Raw genomic sequence first — 23,021 nt, 5'->3', positions numbered from 1 at the left:
CTCCCATAAGGAATATGTTCCCCGTTCTGCCTTTAGGTGGAGAAAATGTAAATGGACGAAAATTATTCTTCCCAAATATCAATGTTTTTCATGCAACGGGACTAATTATGGCAAAACACTACAGCAGACTCCTTCCATTAGCTAACAGGTACATCAGAGCTCGAGCAGCTCAGTCTTAGAGGCGTTTCTACATGAAATACAACATAATTTAGACCACATGGCACAAGTACAACGTCTGGCTGTGATGTGTGTACAAAAAATCTGCCAATGATAAAAATAATTTAATACAAACTGAGATGTTTTTGTCCTAAACTCTTCGGACAATCCGACTAAAACACACGCTCCAAATCTCAGAGACGATTTAGTTTGAATGAGACAGAGCTACAGTGGCCTACATACGCCAACTCACCACAGCCTACAACACCACTACACACACACACACACACGCACACACACGCACGCACGCACACACGCACGCACGCACGCACGCACGCACGCACGCACGCACGCACACACACACACACACACACACAGTGAAACTAGTTTGAATATGGCTGTCACATGTACTCAATGTAGTTGTCGCCATAGCGTCTATTTCTGTCCTGTACCAGGTGTGGGAGAGCTGAGAACAATCTCCTCAGTTTCATTGACCTGAAATGGTTTATACACACACACACACACACACACACACACACACACACACACACACACACACACACACACACACACACACACCCATGCATTCATGTTACCCTACACTCGTGCCTTTGAACATACTCTGAATTTCGAACGTGTAGCCCACATTTTCTCTGTTAATGAATTTTCTCTCAGCAGCAGAGAAACAGTCTCTCACATCATCGTGTTCTCTATGGTCAGGTCGGCAGGGCCTCAGTGGTAAACTGGTCAATGTACATAAACACAAAGGCTTTTTTTTTTAGCATATTGTCTCTGTATATGTGCAATTTAATTTTCTCAAACACGGCTCGAAGCTCCTGCTCCTGAATCCTCTCTATTCCTCAGGTCTCCACTGGACTTGGGAAAAGGGCCTTCACGTCTGCTGCCAGTTTCAGGTGAATCTATTTTTGATATAATATTTCCTGCCTGAACACATTTCACCGGGATATGTGGTTAAATTCATTTCTAAGGGACAAATCACACACGAATGACACGTCTGCTCAGTATTCCTTCAGATGCAGAGGGACTCGTGGGAAACACCGAACATCAACAGTTTTTAGTTTCACCTCAACTCTCTGGTAGCACAGCTCACACAGCCTCGTCTGTGTGGACTGGTTCACCTGTCTCATCAGACCTGAACCCAAAATATCCCCACACAGGGAGTCCAGTGTCCAGTGTCCAGTGTCCAGGTCCAGAAAATCCATTAGCACTGTGGCTGACTGACTGTGTGTGTGTGTGTGTGTGTGTGTGTGTTTCTCTGCTTCTTAATCAAAGACATGCAAATCGCACTTTTTCCAACACGAGACCTTTAAAGATCCAAAGAGCTCGGTTGTATCTACGAGTTTTCGGGGGAACAGATCTATTTAACAAACTTCTAAGGAACAAAAACAACAAATTAAAAGCACAAACAACTAAGAAGTCTGACACTGAAAAGACATTTTGAGTTTGACAGGAAAAGACAAAGTTGCTTCTGATACCGATGTTGATTTTTTTTATTTTTAAACCTCATCATCTTTTGACAGTTAAACCTGATGAAGCAGCTTTAAGGTAAGTTTGAATTTGTCAGTGTCAGAGGAAATAGGGAGGTGGGGGTGGGGGGGTCGTACTTTGGAGTTTTCCAGCAGGGATTTCTTGTGCGAGACAAACGTGCTAATCCGACAGCCTGGAGCCAAACAACACGAGCCCCTGCTGAACCGAGCTCATTCTTTGATTTCCCTTCCTCCTCCAGTTTGTTTCCTGGTCTTGTACTCTTCAAAAATAGACTTGCATGGCATGTTCTTGGCCTCTTAATATTTCATCACTCCACTTAGCAAGATGAGCATCTATTATTCACAAAGAGGTGGTTGCAATTAGGGACCCTGCCAATCAGCGGGGCCCCGAGGGACCCGGGCGTCACTGGGAATCTGCTCGCAGACTGCAGAGGAGCGATTTGAGGAGAGGATCCGTGAGGACGGGAGACATTAACGCATCTGGTGGCTGAGGACAGAGACTCGTTAAAAGATATGATGCCTGTGAGCACGGAGCTTATGGAAGCAGAATAAAGCAGCAGCAGCAGGGAGATTGTCCTCGAGCCTCCCAGAGGATCAAGGTTTCAAACTAACTGCCTACTGAAGTGTCCTTGAGCAGGACACTGGATCCAGGACTACCTTCCTGTTCACAAGTGCGTGATAAGACAACGGGACAATGATTCACATTTAAACGTGACATTATAAATATTAATTTAAAGGAAACACTTAGATTGAGACTAGCGACCAGCTGCACAACACACTGAACTGCTGCTCAGTGACCACTGGACGACCCCACCGACCCACGAGAACGCAGACTGTAACACGTTTCTGTACCAAAACAAATATGGACGACGACCAGCAGCTCGAGCTGTTTCTGTGCAGAGACATTTGTTCTGAAAAAGCCGAAGAACACAGCTCAGAGTCCGGCTGAGATCCTGGATGGAGCCCACAGAGGGACCCGGAGCTCACTCCGGTTATTTACCGACACGTCTCCATCAGCGTTGTTACAAACTGCTGTTGCTGCAACTACATTGCTTAGGTGGGGAAGTTCTTCTTCTGGTGTTTCTGTCAAACACCACCTCCTTGTGGGCTGGAGGAGAACAGACCTTGAATCAGGAGATTCGGCAGAAACAGCTCAGATTGTGGTCAGATTTGTGGACCGACCACCTGAGACTCTGTGTCTTAAATCACCTGGCAACTGAAATGACGAGTGCAAACGGGGCCTGAAGGTAACACAGGAATCTCACAGCCTCCAACAACCAGAGCTGAGAACACGACACAGCAGCTTTGCCAGGTTCAAGCCAACGAGAAACCAAACACATTTAGTTTGAGCCGAACTCTGACACAGTATCAGCACAGCGAAGGAAAAGGCCTGTTTCTGAGACCAGCGGTTCGGTTAAATCACTCTGTGTGTGCCGGTGTGGATTCGGATTCAGGATAACTTGAATCCGAAATACATTTATTCTGGGATCTTTGGATTATTGGAAACACTGTGGAGCAAAGGCCATGAGAAAGGATCCTTCAGTAAATCACAGAACTTTTTCATTAATTAAAGCTTCGGCAACAACATCAGAGATAAATAGTTTCTTTTAACATCTGTACTCCATCCCAGCACATCAAAAACCTATTTACAGCATTTTAGATTTTGTCTACTTCAGTCTCCACCCCGCTGCCTCCTCGAGAGGAGGAGAAAAATGGAGATGGGAAAATCTGCCCACTCAACCCCTCTGGGATCAGAGACTGAGATAAAGTGATAGAAGACTAAATAGAAAAAAAGGGAAGAAGCAGCAAAATAGAAATTGGAAGGGACAGAGGAAAAGAGGAGAGTGCACCATCCTGCTGTTTGTCCAGGAAGACTTTTATCAGCTGGCTGCAGGTTATTATTAATCACATCCTGCAGTCACTGGAACAAAAGCATCACTTAATATTCTGAAATGAAGCCAAACAGGCTGCTGATATTAATCATTATTACATCGCTCACAGTGTTTCCTGGATCTGAAATTTCTTTTGTACTAAAACAAGTCATTGTACAGAAGCAGCTGAAGAGTTGACTGGATGTGGGAAAATGTCTGCAACATGGTGGACGGTTGGTTCAGCAGCACTGTGGTTTGGACACAGGTGGTCACTGTTTGTCAGTGTCAGTCGGTCCAGCACTTCGGTCCAGATTGACTGAAGAATAATTTAGTTTCACACCTTGTGTCGTATTTCTTTCGTAATGTTTTGTTCAGTTTTTTTTAGAGCTGATATCAGAAGGTGGCAGCAGCTCGTGTCGGCCCAAACCACGATGTTTTCCTAAACCAAACCGTGACCTTTCTACAGCCTTAACTGTGTGTTTCTTATTGTTACCATGACGACAAACGTGCGGTTCGCCCCTGTGTCGCGTCCGAGGTTATGGACAAATGACCTGTATGGTTGTTTAGGTTGTGATACGCTTAAATTGTTTGTGGATGATAAATACCTGTAATATATTTTCAGGATTTACAAATCATGGTAAAATCATTTCCATATCACGTCCTTCGTCTTCTTTAATAAAGCTCTGCAGAAAAATCTCTGTCCTCACTGAGTTTCTCAGATTCACATCCTGTGTTTTCAATCAGTTAAAAGCTGCTGCTTCACATGCGCACACACACACATACATGACGCAGTCAAACGACCGACTGAACAGAAATATACTGAACAGATAACAGAGTTTATGGAGTCTGGGCACTGATCCACACAACAACACAGCAGAGCAGATATGTGACAGCGGGAAGCCAAACAGGACTCATGCTCACAGCCAAACACACAGGAAAACGCTCGGATCCAATAGTCAGAGGGCTGAGAGAAACCTGAGGGCTGCTGGGAAAACAACACCATCCCCACTCCACTGATTCCTAAACTGAGAGGACGTTTCAACAGGTCACCAGAGACTCTGCTGCAGCTGTTATTTCAGTGTGTCAGGCACACATCAGACCAGCGTTTAGATATATACAAGCATCAGATCAGACGCAAGCAGCTACAGGTATACAGGATTCAGCCTGTTTGTTGTTGGAGTGCTCCGTGGTCTCTCCCAGGTCAGAGTAAAACGTTCACACATGGAGGGAATTTAGTTTCCATTTGAATTTCATTAACTTAAATTTTGTGAGAACAACAATAATGATGATGATTTTAAAAAAAAGTTTAAATTCCTGCACATATTTATTCGTATCCTTATATTTTTACTGAATCAGTCAGTGCAGCATTTTAATAAGGAATATTAATCATTTAAAGGAATATTAGGTAAATATTATAACTAATATTATAATAATTTAGAGAAAACAGAAACTGTAATTAGTAATTAGAGAATTTTTAAAAATCTATCACTGAATAAAAACATGATCTCAACCATGACAACAAACCCACAACTTCAGATACAAATAGTAAAACCTCAGTTTTCACAGGAAACATGAACAAACTCAGTCCTCAGTGAATAAATAACTGATATTATTCTACGCTGAGGGAATTCAGGAGCTCAGACACTGCAACTGAAAAACATCCTAAATTATTTCCACGATAATCAACAAACCATCTCAGTTAAAGTCCGAAGTCTGCTGCGTTCGGATCGACTCACCGTGTCCGGCTCCTCCACCTCCTCCGGCCACCGTCCGACCGATTACCCGGCAGATGATCACTGACTGCGGCGAGAGAGCGCGGACCGACCCGCTGGAGCTCCACACTGCGATCAGGACAGACAGAGGCAGAGGAGACGTTTCCTTTAGAGACTTTCAAAATAAAACTGAGAGGGACAGGAATTCACGTCGAAAGGAAGCAAGACAAGGTTAGCAGTATGTCACATTTCATACAAAGGCAAGTTAAAGGGTTTGATAAATTATTAAAACACGTTTAAAGAAAGAATCTTTGGTTTTTTGGCCTTATCTCTCCGGGAGTGCTGAGGAGTGTTTGTGGATTTATGAAACTGTAAATGTAAAAAACAATTAATGGTCATGTTCTTCATCAGTTAATAGTTTGGTTGACGAAAAGGTCAGAAGATAAAAAAAAAAAGTCCAAGGCAACATCAATAAATTTCTTGTTTTGTGACTAAGTCCAAAAACTTAAACACACCGAGTCTCCTGTCGCATGTCCTCAGATGTCCTCAGTCTGAGAATAATTTCCATTTTTATCAAACTGTCGTCAAACTTAAAGACTTAAACAATTAGTCGATTCAACTCGCCAAATACCATATCAAATCATAGAGTTATAAATAAATATTTTCTGTGGGGGAAACACTTTGATTTATGTCCATCTGTGGCTTAATGGTCTGAGTTTTTATCACTTCAGATTATTGACACTTCTGTGAGGTTACAAACTGTATACTGACAGTTCTCATTTCTAATACAGACACTAATATTTAGCAGCCGTGAAGTGTTATTAATCAGTTCCTGAAATTGCTTTAATGAATCCATTTAATTGCAGCGTTTAAGCATCAGTCTCTGCAGAAACGAGCACAGACATGTCGATAACCTCTAAATCCCTCTGTACTTTAATCTGAATGAAAAGATTTAGAAAGATTAAGGCTGAAATTGTTTTCTATAAACGGTTTCTCTTTACAGTTAACGTGGGGATTACAGCCATCCCGCCTTCACAATAAATCCTCTTGTGAAATTTGCCCCTACTGGACGGGGAGATTTTATGAAAGTTTTTGTCCCATGTGGGCCATCGTAGAGGCCTCACTGACTAAATGAAAGCTGGCAGTGAAGCCTGTCTGTCTCCTCTCGACGCAGCGTGAAGCTGTCTCACGTCCTTCCACTCGAGTTGAGCTTGGAAACCCAGAAACAGACAGAAGAGACACAGGAGAGTTCATGTTTGTATGTTTGACGCCCCCGTGTCCTCGTCTCTGTGTGGACAGAACAGGAGGACTGAGTGCAGGCAAACGTCTTTCTCTCCACTTCTTCTTCTTCGTCCTCTGTAACTGACCAGATGTGCCAGACGCCGTCCTCTGCTGCTGAGAGACAGGCCTTTATTGTTTTCTTTTGAGGGATAAATCTGTCTCCTCCTCTTGGCTTAAACCACTTTAGAAACCCTGAAGTCTTCTTCATCTTCAGTAATAAAGTCAGAGAGGCCCAGGTGAGCGAGTCCACATCAGCCACAGAGAGACATCACATTAAAAAATGATCTATAAGACTGTGAGGATCTATACTTTCACACACAGGCATTTATATGAATGTACGAGTCTTTCCTTGATTGTTGGAGTTATTGTTTTGACAGGTTTGTCAGAAAACAGTGAAAACTGCTCCGTATAATTTCTCAGTGCTCAGTGATGTATTCAAAGTGCTCGTTTTGTTTGATCAATGCTCCTAAAATCAAACATATTCAGTCAACCATCGTTTAACCAGGTAAAAAAAAACATGACTGTGATGCTCACATACATGATCTGATGACATAAGAATAAATACAGGACCAATTCTAAAGTAACAGGAAGTGAAGTTGTGCATGTTTGACCTTTGAGTAAAGAAAAGACAAAACTAAATGTCTGAACTTTCTGAGCGGCGCTGCACTCTCTGCACTGTGGTGTTCAAATACTCAGCTAAGCTTCCAGCAAACACAACACATCTCAGCTCCAAATGATTAAAAGCCTTATTTTTTTTTTAGCCAAATACCGACAGTGTCAGTGCAGGCTCCGTGTTTAGACAGGGGCCTGGTTTGCTTTAGGCAGAGAGGAGTGCCACCAGCTGGGAGCAGCACCACAGAGGATGGAGAATATTTCATATACTTTTAAACATCCGTCAAAGTGCAGCTGTTCGACATCATGTGACAATCATCATCTTCACTCAGTGTAATCACAGGTAACGATGCCTTAATTACTTCCTGTTCAGAGGCAGGTAACAGACCAAAGTGAACCCTGGCTGTTTCCTGAGATCAGTCAGACAAACCTGAATCATTGAGACTGACTGTGGAAATATTTTCCAGTTTTAAACAATAATGTGTCTAGTGGCAAATCACAGTTTTATCATGCTGCCGACTGTCAAGTCACTTACCAACAAGCTGCAGAGTCTTCTCTTTGTTGTCGTCCCAGCTGGCTCACAGCGCTGTCTCACTTCTCTTTGAAGCTGCTGTAAAGAGAGTTTTGATTCTCAAATCAACTTGATGAATCTGATGCTGTTGTAGTTTTACTTTCAGCCTCACACAGATCACAAGACAAAAATAGAAAGACTTTGTTGTCGGCACGGTGACGTGTTTCCGTCTGTTTGCTCGTGTTTGGAGTGATTTCAGACGTTTGCATCAGAGGTTTGAAAGTTCTGTTTCAGAAAAGTTCCTTTTTCCTCTTTACATAGGTCGCAATCGTACGGTGGCCCTGAAAGTCAAAAACATTGCAGATTTCAAGAAAGGTGAGTCAGCACTTCTTGTTTGTGACTGGACAGTTCCTGGCAACAGGTCAGTGTCAGTTCATGTTTCCATTGTGTACTATGCTCAGGAGCAGCTTTACAGCAAAGGTCAGTCGGCCATCGATCCAATCTAACACCAACCTCCGTACATCCGTGGAAATCACAAAGAAGTGTTGTCCCTCCCGTTCTGTAATCTGAAATGTTGTTGTGTTTTGACCCTCAGAGCCACCATACCTCTGCTGTTCCACAGGTCAAAGTGGGCCGTACAGGTACAGAACTCAGGTCTCTGCTCTGCTCTTTAATAAAGGAGGTGGACTGAACCAGATGCACAAAACCAACCAGTCACCTTTTCTCCTCAATAAGGATTTCTTCAGGTAAAGAATAAATATCACCTTTGTAGCACTTGTCGAAGTTTGTTTTTGAGTGGTGGATAGGCTCATTGTTGCCCCTTGTGGTCTTTGGGGGAAACAACAGTCACCAAAGCTGCAGTCCTCACCAACCGTCCAGGACCAGTGTCTGTTCTCTGCCCAGGAGTTTTTCTCAGGCCCTAAAGAGCTGGACCCTGAACACTAAGGAAAGCTTCTTATCCTGTCTCCATCAGACCATCCTTAGAGTTAAAGTAATATGGAACATGATTTAGGCTATTTCTGCTTCATATTGCCTGATTATAGCCCAGAGTTAATTCAGTTTTATCATGCTCCTATGAATTTTCCTTCAAACTTCTCCTTATCTCACATGGTTTCCTTTCAGGCACAAGGAAAAATGGCTGGAAGAGGAAAAAGGCTGTAATTTTTTAGATTACTGCATCCAGCAGAAGAAAAACACAAATCTGACTGTGCTGCGTTTACATGGAGGTCTGAAGTTCCTGCCAGTGAGCCAACCTGCAATCAGTCGTCACCACACGCACACAGACACACACACACAGACACACACAGACACACACACCTACACACACTCAGAGAAATGGTCTGCTGCCATTCATAAGTCACAGTGTAATTCTGGGCTCCTGGCTTCCTGCTCTGGATGAATGTTTCTGCCCAGAGAGAAAACAGGATTCTGAGCCCGTGTTAATATTACCCAGCCGAGTGAAAGTGAATTTTTTTTTTTTCCTCACCAATCCTGTTTCATCGCAGTGTGAAGGGAAACGTTACTGCTGCTAAACAGATAGTTTGTGAGGAATGGGAACAATTTTAAAACAAGGCCAAATGTCTGTGCAGTCAGATTTATGGCCTCTGAGGCTGAAATGTTTGTTATGCACCAGAAAAATAAACTGATGGAGAAAAATGGTGAGATCCCAGGCTGCAGCCAAACATTACTTTCATTATCAATTAATCTGCCGATTATTGTTTATTTTCTTATTTTGTTTGGTCCATTAAAAGTTGGAAAATGGCAAAAAAAAATGCTCACAGTTAACATGCTGTTAATGAATGAGTGTGTGTGTGTGTGTGTGTGTGTGTGTGTGTGTGTGTGTGTGTGTGTGTGTGTGTGAGAGTGTGTTACCTCTCTGCTCCTCTTTCTGGCAAAACAGGCTGAATGGGTCCAGATCCTTTTTATACAGGTGTTCCTGGTGGAATATACTGAGTGTGGTGGACATGGGGGGGGGGGGGGGGGGGGGGGGGGCAGGGTTGTGATGTGCTTTGGGAGAAAAAATGTCACAGGTCCTGAGCTCCTCTACATAAGACTAATCTTTTTTTCTAATGTTTAATGATGTTTATTGACTTTATGTTATGTAAAAATGAGAAAACAGACGCGTGAGTTTTTATTTTCGGGGATGGATTGTTCCTGCAGTGGGCGGAGCTACAGTTTGAAACTTTTGGAGGGAAATCTGAGCTGAACCTGCTTAAAGGGACAGCTCTGATTTTCTTCTGATGAAAGAGGCAAAGCCACAGGTAAGGTTCATTTGTTTGTCTCGATCTGTTTTTGCTCTTTTATTCTTGCTGTATCTGCTGGACGGTCCATTTACTCAGGTGCAGAATGTGAATACAAGTTTGAGTTACTTGTACTTAGACTGGGTTTCTGTAGTTTATGTTACTTTCTGTTCCTCTGCATTTCACAGGGACACTGATGTTACAGCTGTTGTTCGTTTTCAGTTTAGAAAATAAACAGATGATACATTAGCTCTGTGGTTTGGTTGAAAACTCTGATCAGACTCTTTCTAAAATGATCATGATGCTAATGACAGAGAAACATAAGCCAGACAAACCAAACTGGGGTCAGGTGTAATGTGTTTGTAACACTGCAAACAACATTTAATCCCATTAACAACTGCTGCTCATCACCTGCTTTAATGGTACCATGCAGCTGGATATATATATGAGACTTGTAGCCTAAAATGGAAATAATTTTATTTGATTATCAGACCAAAGCAGATCATTTAACTTTGAAACTGATGCTGCTCCAAGGTTCCTCATGTGTTTGTGGTGAAGAGGTGTATCATCCATGTGGAAAATGAGCTCCTGTGCTAAATCCCCTCAGTGCAGCTCCTGTTGGTTCCCACTCTGGTTTTCTTGAGCTTGTTAACCAGGTCTGCTGACATTTCCAGTTTCTGGGTTCTGGGTTCTGGGTTCTACGGACTGCCAGAGACAGGCTGTGCTGAATAACCTTTGGTGTTTTGTGAAAAATTACCAAATAACACAAAGCTGATTCAAACCCCCGGCATCACATAAACACAACCAAACATTCAGAGAGCTTGTTTCATTAATCATAAACCTGCTGACGAAGCTGCCTGATCCCTGATCCTCAGGCCTGTTGTTATAACTGAGTCACATATGACAAATGACAGATTCTTTCCTTCAAGGTTGAACTGAACCAAAGGAGTTATTCCCTCTGTGGCTGAAATGTTCCCAGACATCACCGCGTCTCTCTCGTTTCGATACGGGTCGGTGAGTAAAATGGCTGACGGGGCAGAAACCCAGTCCTCCCGGACTCTCAGTCAATCGCTCTGATCAAACAATTAGTGAGAACATTTAACTGCGAGCACGCGGCCGTCCTCTGCATCGATCGGCATTGATTTCACTAATGTGGTTTCTGTAATGTTGCTGGTGACGGAGCCACTTCCAAGGTCTCTGTGCTCATTATGGATGCTATTCATTGATTGTGGTAAACAACAGACTGAAGGTAGATAATTGAACAATGAGCCAGGTGAGGCTTTTCTCCTCTGCGGTGAAATGAGACGTGGAAGCTTGGTCCACATGGACTGAGCAGAATTTGTGTTGTTGCTTTATGATAAATTCACCTTCAGCTAAAGAAAACATTGGCTGACTGAGACCAAACAGTTTCTTTAACTAATCAGTTATTTGATTTGATCAATAACTATCAAATTAGATTTAATATTTACTGTTTGATTTATTGACTTACTGTGGATTTATTATTATTGTTGTATTGTAGGATGAGTCTGATATTTTGTGTTAATACAATACATTTTTCCTCCTCAGATGACGACAGAAATTACTCCAGCACATCTGTTGCATCCACATGTTTCTAAACGTGTCCTCGTGTCAGATCATGGAATGAGGTAAACACGTGAATGTGACATGTATGAATCTGTATGAGCCTGTATGAGCTCATCTCCTTTATATTTTCTCCTAAACACCACACTAATGTTTTAACCCTGTCAGTGAAACTGCTGTTTGTATTTTATGCTACAAAGGAAGAATCGGGTCTTTGGGCTGAGATTCAACATAATGTGCAGCTGTTCTTCTCAGTTTACTCTTTAATCAGCTCCACCTCCCAAACTTTGCTGTAGTTTCTCAGGACTGTGCCTGGATTTTTCCATCTTTTACACACAATGAAGCAGAGTCTGTCTTATATAGTGTTATTGTAATTTCCTGTCCGCTGATGCATTGATCAGTAAACTCATCTCACCGGTTGGTTTCTGTCTGTGGAAATAATTAAGCTCGCATGTGGATCTTTACAGGAGCCGGTTCCTGTCCTGGAGACAGAGACAGAGGCTGGGATCAGAGACCGAGGGTGGGACAGAGGCTGAGGGATGGACAGATCTGCGCACTGTTCCTTTAAATGTTAAAAAAGCCTCGGACATGCGCACTCCGCCCACAGCTGAAGTAAATGCGTCAACTTGTGTTTGGAGTTCTGTGCAGCAGAAGTTGTGTGTTTGTGTTTGTGGGACATGGTGAGTAATGAAACTCTGTCTTTCATCGTCTCTTCTGAGTGTGCGCAGGTTTTTCGGTCGCAGCTGTTTGAGTCAGGGATCGAACGTGTGAGCAGAGGAAGGAAAGGAAAGGAAAGGAAACGAACAGGAACGAAGGAAGCGGAGACGCGTTCGGTTCATGTCAGATCCAAACAGCTGACTTTTCACTGTGAACCTGCTCGTTCTTTAGTTCTCTGCCTGTGGATGAATATTCATGTGTCTGCTGTGAACTCACAGACTCACAGATCAATAATAACAGTGATCAGACGCTGCGCGACCTTTGGCCCAAAGCCTGAAGTTTACTGTGTTTTTCAAATTCATGAACTTTATTAACATTAGATAGATTCATCTGCTGCGTGCAACACAATTTATTCCACTGTGACTGTTTATGTCCGCTCCTTGTTCCCCACACTGTGTGTGTGTGTGTGTGTGTGTGTTTGTGTGTGTGTGTTTGTGTGTGTGTGTTTGTGTGTGTGTGTTTGTGTGTGTGTGTGTGTGTGTGTGTGTGTCCGCCCCCTGTGAACCGTTTCCTGTACAACTGTCGCGTTTTGTGTTTGTTATGAACACAGACTGTGAAATACTCAGCAGTTTAATGAAAACTCATAGGATCATGTATAGAATTCATATTCGCTCAGACTGTGGTGACAAACAGAAACACAATGATCACGTTACAGAGAATATTCAGACCCTGTACTGAGGGAAATGTGGCGCCACGGTGGGAAGAAGCTCCGTCGCAGGTAACAGAGCTGCTCCAAATCCAGCTGCAGTCAATTTACCCTCAATTACATCAAAACAAAGAGTGAGTCCTGTTAATGTCATGAGTTTATTATTTTACTGCCGTAATTTTACTGGACGCAGCTGCACAATGCAATACAATCCAACACAATCCAATACAATCCAACACAATCCAATACAATCCAACACAATCCAATACAATCCAACACAATCCAACACAATCCAAACAAATCTGATCGAATCAAATCGGTTGGAATGGAGTCGAATCGTCTCCTCCGGTCTCTGTTGACAGATTCAGGAACATAATCCTGCTTCCTGTTTATCTTTGGGCTGGTGGTGGGTGTTGCTGCTGTACCGGACTTGTGTTTTCAACAGTGAACTTTGACCTCTGTCTGAAAGGAGTGTGCCAGAGTGTTGTAACACACACACCTTCTCTTCAATGCAGAGCGAGGATCCATTGTTAAAATGCCAACATGTTTGATTTTACATTTATTTATGTGCGAATGATCAGATGATTTCATGTTGTCATCTCCTGCCCCTGAGCTGATGGAGCTTTACTGTGCACCTGCTGTGCACCTGTGCACCTGTAAATCTGATCTGATCTGTGTTTCTGTCCCAGAGCGAAGATGAATGAGGACACATTTGAGGTCTCAGAGAGGACAGAGTACCGTTACCTGGTTCAGGAGGAGGACGGGGACGAGGTGCAGTACGTCCGTCACAGACACTACATCAGCCCCTTCCTGGTGCTGTCCCGACGCTGCATCTTCCTCATCTGCCTCGGCGTGCTCTCTCTGCTCGCTCTCGCCACCTACCTGGGCTACGTGGCCCAGACGCTGCCGCCAGGTGTTGCCCAGGTGTTAACAGACCGTGGAGAGTACAGAGGAAAACACGTGAGTTCAGACTCGGACTCAGAACTGTTTCAGAAATGGCCATTAACACTTCGTATGAAGAAGAACATTACAGCTGTAGTTAAACTCTCTGTGTATCACGGCTCCTGTTTAAGTGACAGACTCTTCTTTTCGTTGGTGCCGTGCTGATTCTCATCGTTCCTCTTCCACCTTTCTTTTTCCTGAAACGTGTTTTCAGCCTCATCCTCAGAAAGCTCCTTAACTTCTGAATTCTCTGAATCTAGTTCCTCGTTTTATTCCTCTTCACCTTTCACTTCCCCAACAAAATGTCGCTGGTGTTATTTCTGAATGTGCGCGCTCCGTATGCAGAAACAGTAACAGAGCGGAGCCGCAGATTCATGTGTACGTTCAGTTCAGTTTGTATGATGGATGTTATTCTCACAGCTGATCTGTTTACTGTAAACTGTGCTGAGCACTTTCCACTGTCAGCAGGACAAACTGAAGAAAACCAGTTTAAAGCTGTGGGAGGGTCACACAGTGTCCGTTTCACAGTGCTCTGATTTATCTACCGTCGCTTCTTAATCCGTCTTTTTCAGAAAAATGGCGCCTACTCCTTTAAGGGCATGGCCTACGCTGCTCCACCCGTCGGTAACCTGCGCTGGGCTCCTCCAGCCGAACCCGTGTGCAGGAGCGGGGTGACCGACGCAAGCCGCTTCCGCAGCATGTGCCCTCAGGTGCGTCCGATGTCGAGCGCGGGGAGGGTGATGGGCCAGGAGGACTGCCTCTTCATCAACGTGTGGACGCCCACGCTGCGGCCCAGCGCCAAGCTGCCCGTCATGGTCTGGATCCACGGAGGTTACCTGCACATGCTCAGCGGAGGAGAGCAGGGATACTCGCCCACGGAGAAGCTGGCCGCGGAAACGGGGATGGTCTACGTCAGCTTCAATTACAGACTCAACGCCTTCGGCTTCCTGGCACTGGAGATGCTGAGAGCAGGTTCTCCTAAAAACACCTCAGGTCAGTCCACGACACGCTGCGGAGGAACAGGCGTACGGCGTTTTCTGTTGAGCAGGACGAACCGTAGGCAGCGTGTAGAGTCCCGCTGTCGGTGGGAGGGTTGGCTCGCAGCAGGAAACTCGTTTTCGGGTTTGTAATCGTCAGTGTTTGGTGTCACCAGAGGTCAAACTGTCGTTTTCACTGGACAGATTCACTGAGAATAAACAGCTTTTTACAAGCTCCATTAAAAACACAAATTAGGATCGAGAAGTTCGAGAAGTAGTGATAGTAAAGAAAACTTTTCTTTAGCCTAAATGGGATCACTGCAGTGCTTCTTCCAGGCGGTATACATTAAAGCAGGCCTTTGAAATATTCATGGTGTTTACGTTGTGCTCCCAGTCAGATTGAAGGCTGGGATGTCCATACCTTTCCATTAACATGTGAATACTTAATGAGCGTTAATGTGATCTGGATAAATGGAGCTAATTTCTGAGGCTCTCTTGCATGTTCGTGTTTTTATTTCCGCACGCTCAGGGAGGAACTGGCGTGCTGTGAGTCAAGCTGGGTAATTTGTGTTATATAATCCGCTGTGACCTTGATGTGAAATGACCTGTTAAATGAGAGAGCCTGACATGACGTGATGACATGAAGTCAGGGCGCTCAAGTCCTTTTCATCTTCCAGGAGCCGCTTCTCCCTCTCTCACGTTTCTAATTCTGAATACTCCTGATTCCATGCCCCATTTCCTGCCTCCCTCCGCTTGAAAAGAGTTAAATTTAGTTCAGGCTGCCTGAATGCTGCAGCGGGCCGGTTTGGTTTCTGACGGAGAAAATGGGACGCCGGAAACGAGGCCACATCAGAGCAGGTTCTCGTTTCTAAATGATCCCTCCCTACCACCCACACCCCCATTCCCCTGTAGGGAACTATGGCTTCTTGGACCAGATCTCAGCTCTCAAGTGGGTCCAGAGGAACATCCACTTGTTTGGAGGAGATCCTGGGAAAGTCACCATATTTGGACAGAGCTCAGGTATGAAAACGTACGTCTGGGTTGTGGTGAGTCTCTCAGACCTGCCGCACGTGTTCAGTTAACTGATGGTTCCAGGTTCGTAATGTGCTGAACTGTTTCACCTGTTTTTATTCTGCGGTGCGGTGCAGGTGGGACGTCGGTGTGGACCATGATGATGTCCCCGTTGGCGAAGGGTCTCTTCCATGCAGCGGTGGACGTGAGTGGCTCGTACGTCTACGAGGCGACACTGGAGAAGGCTGAGTCCGACAATCGGGGGTTCCTGGAGAAGACGGGCTGCAGAAACGCCACCTGCCTCAGGCGTCTCTCCGTCAAACAGGTCCTACAGGTCTGAGCCACGCTGCTTCTCCACTCTCTCTACAAATTCTCTCAACTTTGTGGGAGTTTGGCTGTAAAATCAGAACAACGGGCTCATTTGTGTCAAAGCAGAGAGGCAGTTCAGTAATTATCAAAAATCTAATAACAGAAAATACAGAGCAGTAGTTATTCCCTTTAATATTTGAAGATTTCATAAAAGACCTGATTCATAGTTCATCTTTACGATGTACTGACACGTTTTGATTCGCTTTGAAAATTGCTTTTTCATTTTGATGGATTATAATGTCACATCCAGGTATTAGAGCACCTGAACGATTCTGATTTTACTGTGAACGTTAATGACGAAATCGGACACTGAACCTAATGGAAAGATTTTTATTTTATCCTTTCTTTTTTTTTCTTTTTTTTACTGTCAAACTCCGGAGGCTGAAGTCTGCAGACGTGATTAAACACAGGTATTCCACATCTAAACTCTGAGACCTCATTAAGATTCATTCAATAAAAGATCCTCTGCAGAGAAGAAAAACCAGAGTCGTTTAAAAAGAGCTTCCATTCAACATGTCTGACTATAACCCAGGGACGAGTGCTGAATAATGTATGTTATGAAATGAAATAACACACGAGCACAGGCAGTAAAAATGATGATTGCTGAACTTTTATAAGTGCAGCACTCATCATACGGTGTGTTACTGTTATTAGTGTTTTAAAATGTCACATAAAATTTTTCCAACTGCCTCTCAGGTCGATTCCCAGACTTTGTGCAGCTTCTTTTTTGTTTGCATTGTTTTTATTTAAATGAGTTTACCTGAGTTTGTCCCATAAAATATGCCTGTAAGTGAAATTTCTTTTATAATTCAGTGTTTTTGATGTTTAATTCTAATCAATATTTCTCAGATTTCCCTCCAAACCAACCTGTGTGTGTGTGTGTGCGTGCGTGCGTGCGTGCGTGCGTGCGTGCGTGCGTGCGTGCGTGTGCGTGTGTGTGCGTGTGCAGGCGTGTGTGCGAAAACTGTTAAAACACAGCAGTGATCCAGTCTCACACTGGGCGACATGTTCTTTCATCAGCATTAACACACACCATAGTTTATTGATCTGATTACTCCCCCCCCCCCCCCCCCCCCCCCCGCAGGCCATCCCGTGGCAGGAGTACCCCTCCTGGGGAGGAGATGACCTGACAGACCTCCCCACTAAAAACCGCTTCGTCGGCCCAGTGGCAGTGGTGGACGGATACGTCCTGGAAGCTCCGCCTTTTCGGGTCTGGGAGAAGAAAGGAGAGTACAGTGACGTCCCGTTCCTCATCGGGACGACAGAGCAGGAGGCTGACTACAGGTGAGAGCTCACCTGGATCAGATTCGTCACTGTCACCTGTCACTGTGATCAAACTGTTCTCAGTCCTGCGTGTCTCCTCTGTAGTCCTCTGGTTAATAACATCTCCACATGGACCTGGGCGGACTACCAGTGGTTCGTAACAGGTACGAGCTGCTCAGTTTAACAAAGACACTTAAATATGAACCGTGTGCTGTAAGTTACAGATGACAAAGTGCTTCTGTTGTCCATGTTGTCCCATCGCGTCTCTGCTCCCCTCAGAAAAACTAAAGTCCTTCAACGAGAGTCTCGCCAGAGACGCACTGCTCCTGTATCCGAGCTCGGCCCCCTGTCCCACCACAGACCGCTGTCCAGAGAGGGCCTACACCACCATGGTGTCCGACATCAGGGTCACCTGCCCCAACAACGACCTGGCCTGGAGAGCTGCAGGTAAACTCACACCTGTTCTGTGCAGCACGGTTTTTAGACAATGAAGTGATTTGCTGTGTTAACAGGTTTAAAGTGGATCAGCACCAGTGATGGTTCATGAAAACATTAAAATGAGCCTCATTAAGTAATTAGCTTTTTCAAGTAATAATAATAAGTAATTCTTTTTTATCTCTGCTTATAACTATATTATTGTTTAGTTTTCAAACATTTCTTGAATGTTGTTGCACTGCAGGTAATCCTGAACGGGGCTAAAACTAAAGTGTCACCACGAAACCAAAACCAGGAGCTAAAAGAGGCTGAAAAAGCTCCATGAAGTGTGCTGAACAGCTGAATGTCTGAGTCCTGCATGTGTTAGGAGAAGAGCCATTGGTTCATATTGAATGTATCTGAGTGTCGATTGGTCTCAGAGGAGCTGACTCCGCCTCCTGCTGTCCGTCAGTTTATTACAGCTTTAGTTTACAAGTTGTTTTACTGTGAAGAACAAGCCTCGGCCCGTTTCTCTCTGTTTAGCTGCTGTGGCTCTTCAATGAGTTTCCACTGTGGTGGAAATGTGCTTCACGTAGGTTTTGTGCCTGTGGGGCTTGTTAAACTCACTCAGTGGTGAAGCTCTGAGTAATATGACATTTAGCTGTTGTGAGAGGCAACCGCAGGGCATCCTGGGTGATTCCTCTCCACGGTTCATTGGGTTTTTTTATGTCGCACAGTCTGTTTTTTTTTTCCTGTTGCTGAATAACAGCCAATCTGGCCTGATGATGAATAAGAGATTTTGAAGATTCATCCCATCATTTTTTTTTCCAGCAAAACAAAAATCAGACCCATAATGACTTTCTGTTTTTTAGAAATGTTTGTGTATTCAGACTCTGACTCTCAGGTTCGTCCTGTTTGCTCTGATTACCTGTGACACTGTGTCTGCCGCTGTGAGTCAGTCTCACAGTCCAAACCCAATATTCTGTGAAAGACCCAGTTAAGCAAAGCAACATTCAGCAGCCGGTGATGTTTCGTATTTTACTTCCTCTCTGCAAAATGTGTTTCCATGTGTTTCTCACAGCCTGATGTGTCTGATCCCTCTGAGCCACATCAGTGATCCACACTGGTCCACCGGGTCACATGTCGGGTCACATGTCGGGTCACATGTCGGGTCACGTGTTCCCTCCTGTCCTGGAAACAATCCACAGCAAATGCACCGTTTCCTCCTGCGTGTTTGATTTAAATGAAACTACAGTGAGCAGCTGCTTCGGGAGACGACGGGGATCCAGAGCGTTTCAGAGGATTTGTTTATAATAAGAAAGAACAGAATAACATCGGATTTATGCTTTAAGGCGTCGGCACACTTGTTCTTTCAGTTTCTTTAGAGTAGCATTAAAGTAGTAAACATAACTCGAACCTCGTGTTGTCCATTTACACGACGTCTCTTCTGTCATTAATGGTTTGAAATGTTCTCAGTTTTGTGAGTTTTAGATTGAAAACTTTCCTCCAGACAGAATCATCGCTTCGTTTTATGTACTGATGTGTGAGATCTGTGGACAGTGGCTCAGATGAAGGATTTATAAAACATCTACAGATCGTTTGACAAACCTGTGTGTGTCTGCAGCTGCACTGAACAGCCCTGTGTATCGCTACGTGGTGACGCACACGCCGTCCAGACCGGTCAACGTGACTGGAGACCTGCTGCCGTTCCCCAGCCGCTTCTCCTTCCACTGTCTGGACGTCGTGGCTTTCTTCGGAGGGCTGGAGTTCGCCCTGGGGAAGCCGCTCTCTGATCAGGACAGGAGCTTCCAGAACCTCGTCACACGTCACCTCGTCAACTTCGCCAAAACAGGTAATAATGCTTCGTCCCACGGAGCACTTTCCCTCTACCTGTTGGTTGACGTTGGCGTGTTTTCCTCTGATCTGTATTGGAAAACTTAAATTTGAGCACAGGTGTCGGTGAGGGTCAGTGCAGAGGTCAGTAACTTAATCATGAGCAGCTCCAGGCAGCTGTTAAATTCACAGAGATCCATCAGATTCAGACTCATCATTTATCGACTCTAAGCTCTAAAAACACATTCGTGTTGGTTGGAAAGTTTCCGTTAGATTAATAAAGTGCACCAGAAATCTGCTGAGTATCAAACTCCCACTTCCTCTTATTTATAGCCACTTTTCAGGGCTGCAGGAGCAGAGCTGCAGCTAATGTAATATTGATTCACTGTCCTTAATCTTTAATTGATTTGTTCAGTTAGTCTGTAAAATATCATTGTCACCTATCTATCAGAAGTTTCCACTCTTACCTTCAGATTTCATACTTTGACTTAATCAGAAACTAAAAACGTAAAATGTATTTTACGCTGCTGTTTATTAAAAATGTTGATCAGTAGATTGATCAGTTTGAGGCTGGATTTCAACGCCACACTGTCGTCCTCTTTCTGTCTTTCAGGTAAGATGGCGAGTGAGTGGCCTGAATACCCAGCAGCCACTGCTCTCCTGTCCAGCAGCCTGTCGCTGGCTCAGAACCACTCTGCTGCTCGGTGCGAGCTGTGGAAGGAGAACGGCCTGTACGACTACGCCTGGACGAACTGAGCGCAGACGGCGGCTGAGAGCTGCGATCGTCTGACCGCTCAGTCCTTCATCACTAGACTTTGTCACACTGAGGTGATCTCATGTAGACGAGTCCCCCGTCTCATCCAGCAGCCAGAAACTGGACTCAAAGGGTCAGTTTGAAGCACAGTAAACGTATTTTCCGTCCTCCAGTGACATGTTTCCGTCCAGATTCAGCAGTTTTGCTTTTACTTGAACAGGTTTTGAGAAGCCTGTCAGGCGTCTCTGCCTCCACTCCAGTGGAATTAAGGTGAATGGAATTTATTTCACGCTGTGAGCGAGAAAGAAATTTCATTTTAAAATTCTACAGAAATGTTTCTCTCAAGAAACCGTGTCCTGGCTGTCCCCTGATAATCCACAGACCTCAGTGTGAGCAGCTTTCATTGGATCTGTTGTCTGTTAAAAAGAAATAGGAAACTGAAACCGTCTGCGTGGTCAGACACTGTTAGAGCTGAGTGAGGAGCTGACTTCTCTTTTGTAATTTGGGCGAATTGACCCTTTAACAAACTCACTCCACAGTGAAGTGACTTCATCAGATCTGGAGCCTGTTAAAGGTTTGAAGGAAACTCACAGACCAAAGTGACTGACAGTGAATTTTACACTCAGGATGATCTGAAATGGGATTTTTAAAGGATTTAGAGGAAAATGAAGGTTATTTTTATACGTGTGAAGTGTGAATGTAAAGTGTCCTTAAATGGAAAGTGACCCTGTTTTAACTTAAGTTAAAAGTTAATATGATCAAACACCAAAAAGGAGCATCAGGCCTCTTCAGAAGGCTGATCAATCAGATGCTTTGTAGTTTTGACAAATGAGTGAAAAAGTTTAATATTTATCTGATCGTGTTCGGTGTTTTCCTCACAGGGATCCGGACTTTTTCAAATCAGGAAGAAAAAGCAGTAATATGCTTAAAATTTAGTGTCTCCAAAATTTCAGCTTCTCAGGAATTTTTAAAAAACTTTGAAGGCCACATTAAATACAGGGGACATAACGGACACTTGGCAGCTTGACTGTAAACCCAGAGACCTAACTGTAGTGGTGCACACAAGATTAATCATATTAGCAGAAGCATTTGACATGAAGTGAACCTGGAACTCGTCGGGTTCCTGAAGGTCCAGCGTGTCAGGACCATTGTCCAGCAGGTCACCTGGTCTTGTTGGCGTTTGGAAAATTTACTCAACCTGAACATGACTCACGGCCCCTGATGGTCCCTGAACCCTATTTTGGGAACCTTTATTTGGTGACTGCTTTCAAAATAAGGTGTCTGTTGAACTGACTCTGACTAATGCGAGATAATGAGGTTAATATTGGACTGTTGACGTTGTTGACCTGTGTGTGTCTGTGAAACAGCCCGGGTGGAAACTGGATGTGGCTGCATCTGGTTCCAGCTGTGCCACAGCTCCGTCACATCTCAGCTGTGGTTTAAATATTCATTCCAGGTGTTTCACACAGATTTCTGATACTGTTTCGAGTCTGTGCTGCCGAACATGAAGGGCCAGTCGCGTCCCGTGGGCACATGGGTAGTTGCAGCCTCCAGAACTTAAAGGGAATTTGAGTGACGAGCAGGTGAACACAGCTGAGGTCCAGTTCACTGCCAGGTAACGCTGACATGGGTTTCTACATTCAGGGAAGTGACTGAGGTGAGAGGGGGATGTGAGGTGTGTGAGTTTTGTAGTAAATTGTGTTGATCGTGAAGCTTTGAATGTGTCGCTGAATCACAGCTCCGCTCTTTGCACTGAGTCATAACCTTTAACGCTTTGGCCACTAAGTCGTTGCACTTTCCTGTGAACGTATGTTATTACATGTATTTCTGCTGCAGTCACAGTGAGTTAGTTGAAGTTTGTTCCCTTTTTCATCCTGTTTCATTCCAGATGTTTGTGAAGCAGCTGCATGAATTCACTGATTTACTCCCAGTGTTGTCTTCAATTATTCACAATTATTTTTTCTATTTTTTGAACCACTTGTGACGTTTGCATCGTGGGTTCAGAGGTCCTTCTGAAATCCTGTCTGGTTGTGTGCTGATGCTGTGAAACTTTCTCACTCTTTATATGCTCAATAAATTGACACCACATCAGTTGTTTATTTCCTTTTGTCAGAGTTGGTACAGATTTATTATCTACTCTCACAGAGAAATAATAAAGACTTATAGAAAACACCAAACACATTAAATAATCCAGAGTTCAGTTCACCATCTAATCTGCCACAGAGTCCATCTCTCTCCACCCAGTGTGTGTGTGTGTGTGTTTCCTCTGAAGAACTCTGGAGGTTCTTTAAGGAACCACCCACAGAAATGGTTCTTTGTGGAACCAAAATTGTCTTTTCATCACTCTGAAGAAGCAAGTTTGGTTTGGATTGATATTTGAGGCTGGATCAGATGTGAGCAGCTGTCAGATCCAGGTAACAGGCAGTGTGTGTTAAATGAGTGTGAATGACCTTCTTCTTCCACCACAGGTCTGGATGTCACAGCTGCTGTATGGACACGGATCACTGAAGGGGACTCGGGTCCAGAGTCTGGGACTGACAGAGTCACTGTGACCGTCGCTGCGCTAACGCGTCTCTCCAGCAGATGGCGGCCGAGGAAAGCCGTGATGAGCCGCTGTGTAAAG

At 44.3% G+C, this 23,021-nt stretch overlaps 2 protein-coding genes across 5 annotated transcripts in view; one reads left to right on the top strand and one right to left on the bottom strand.

Annotated features, from left to right (window-relative positions):
• Positions 1-5,383, bottom strand: part of large2 (LARGE xylosyl- and glucuronyltransferase 2) — a 119,888-nt gene extending 114,505 nt beyond the window's left edge. For all 3 annotated transcript variants that reach the window (XM_041039526.1, XM_041039519.1, XM_041039535.1), the window contains exon 1: positions 5,272-5,383. The gene's annotated coding sequence lies outside the window, so the exon portion shown is untranslated. The remainder of the gene's footprint in view (positions 1-5,271) is intronic.
• Positions 5,384-12,053: 6,670 nt separating this feature from the next.
• si:ch211-71n6.4 (para-nitrobenzyl esterase) lies at positions 12,054-22,489 on the top strand. 2 transcript variants are annotated; one of them, XM_041035019.1, is made up of 10 exons: positions 12,054-12,152; positions 13,525-13,795; positions 14,350-14,770; positions 15,667-15,774; positions 15,903-16,099; positions 17,219-17,418; positions 17,503-17,561; positions 17,677-17,844; positions 19,436-19,663; positions 20,258-22,489. In XM_041035019.1, exons 2-10 carry the CDS (start codon positions 13,532-13,534, stop codon positions 20,398-20,400), a joined length of 1,788 nt encoding a protein of 595 aa, XP_040890953.1. In that variant the 5' UTR covers positions 12,054-12,152; positions 13,525-13,531; the 3' UTR covers positions 20,401-22,489. The 2 variants fall into 2 exon arrangements, with proteins under 2 accessions (XP_040890953.1, XP_040890943.1); XM_041035009.1 differs by lacking the exon at positions 12,054-12,152 and adding an exon at positions 12,826-12,907.
• Positions 22,490-23,021: the final 532 nt, after the last annotated feature.

Source organism: Toxotes jaculatrix, chromosome 1 (assembly GCF_017976425.1).
Source record: "Toxotes jaculatrix isolate fToxJac2 chromosome 1, fToxJac2.pri, whole genome shotgun sequence".
Lineage (NCBI taxonomy): Eukaryota > Metazoa > Chordata > Actinopteri > Toxotidae > Toxotes > Toxotes jaculatrix.
This window is presented reverse-complemented; position numbering and strand designations above follow the sequence as displayed.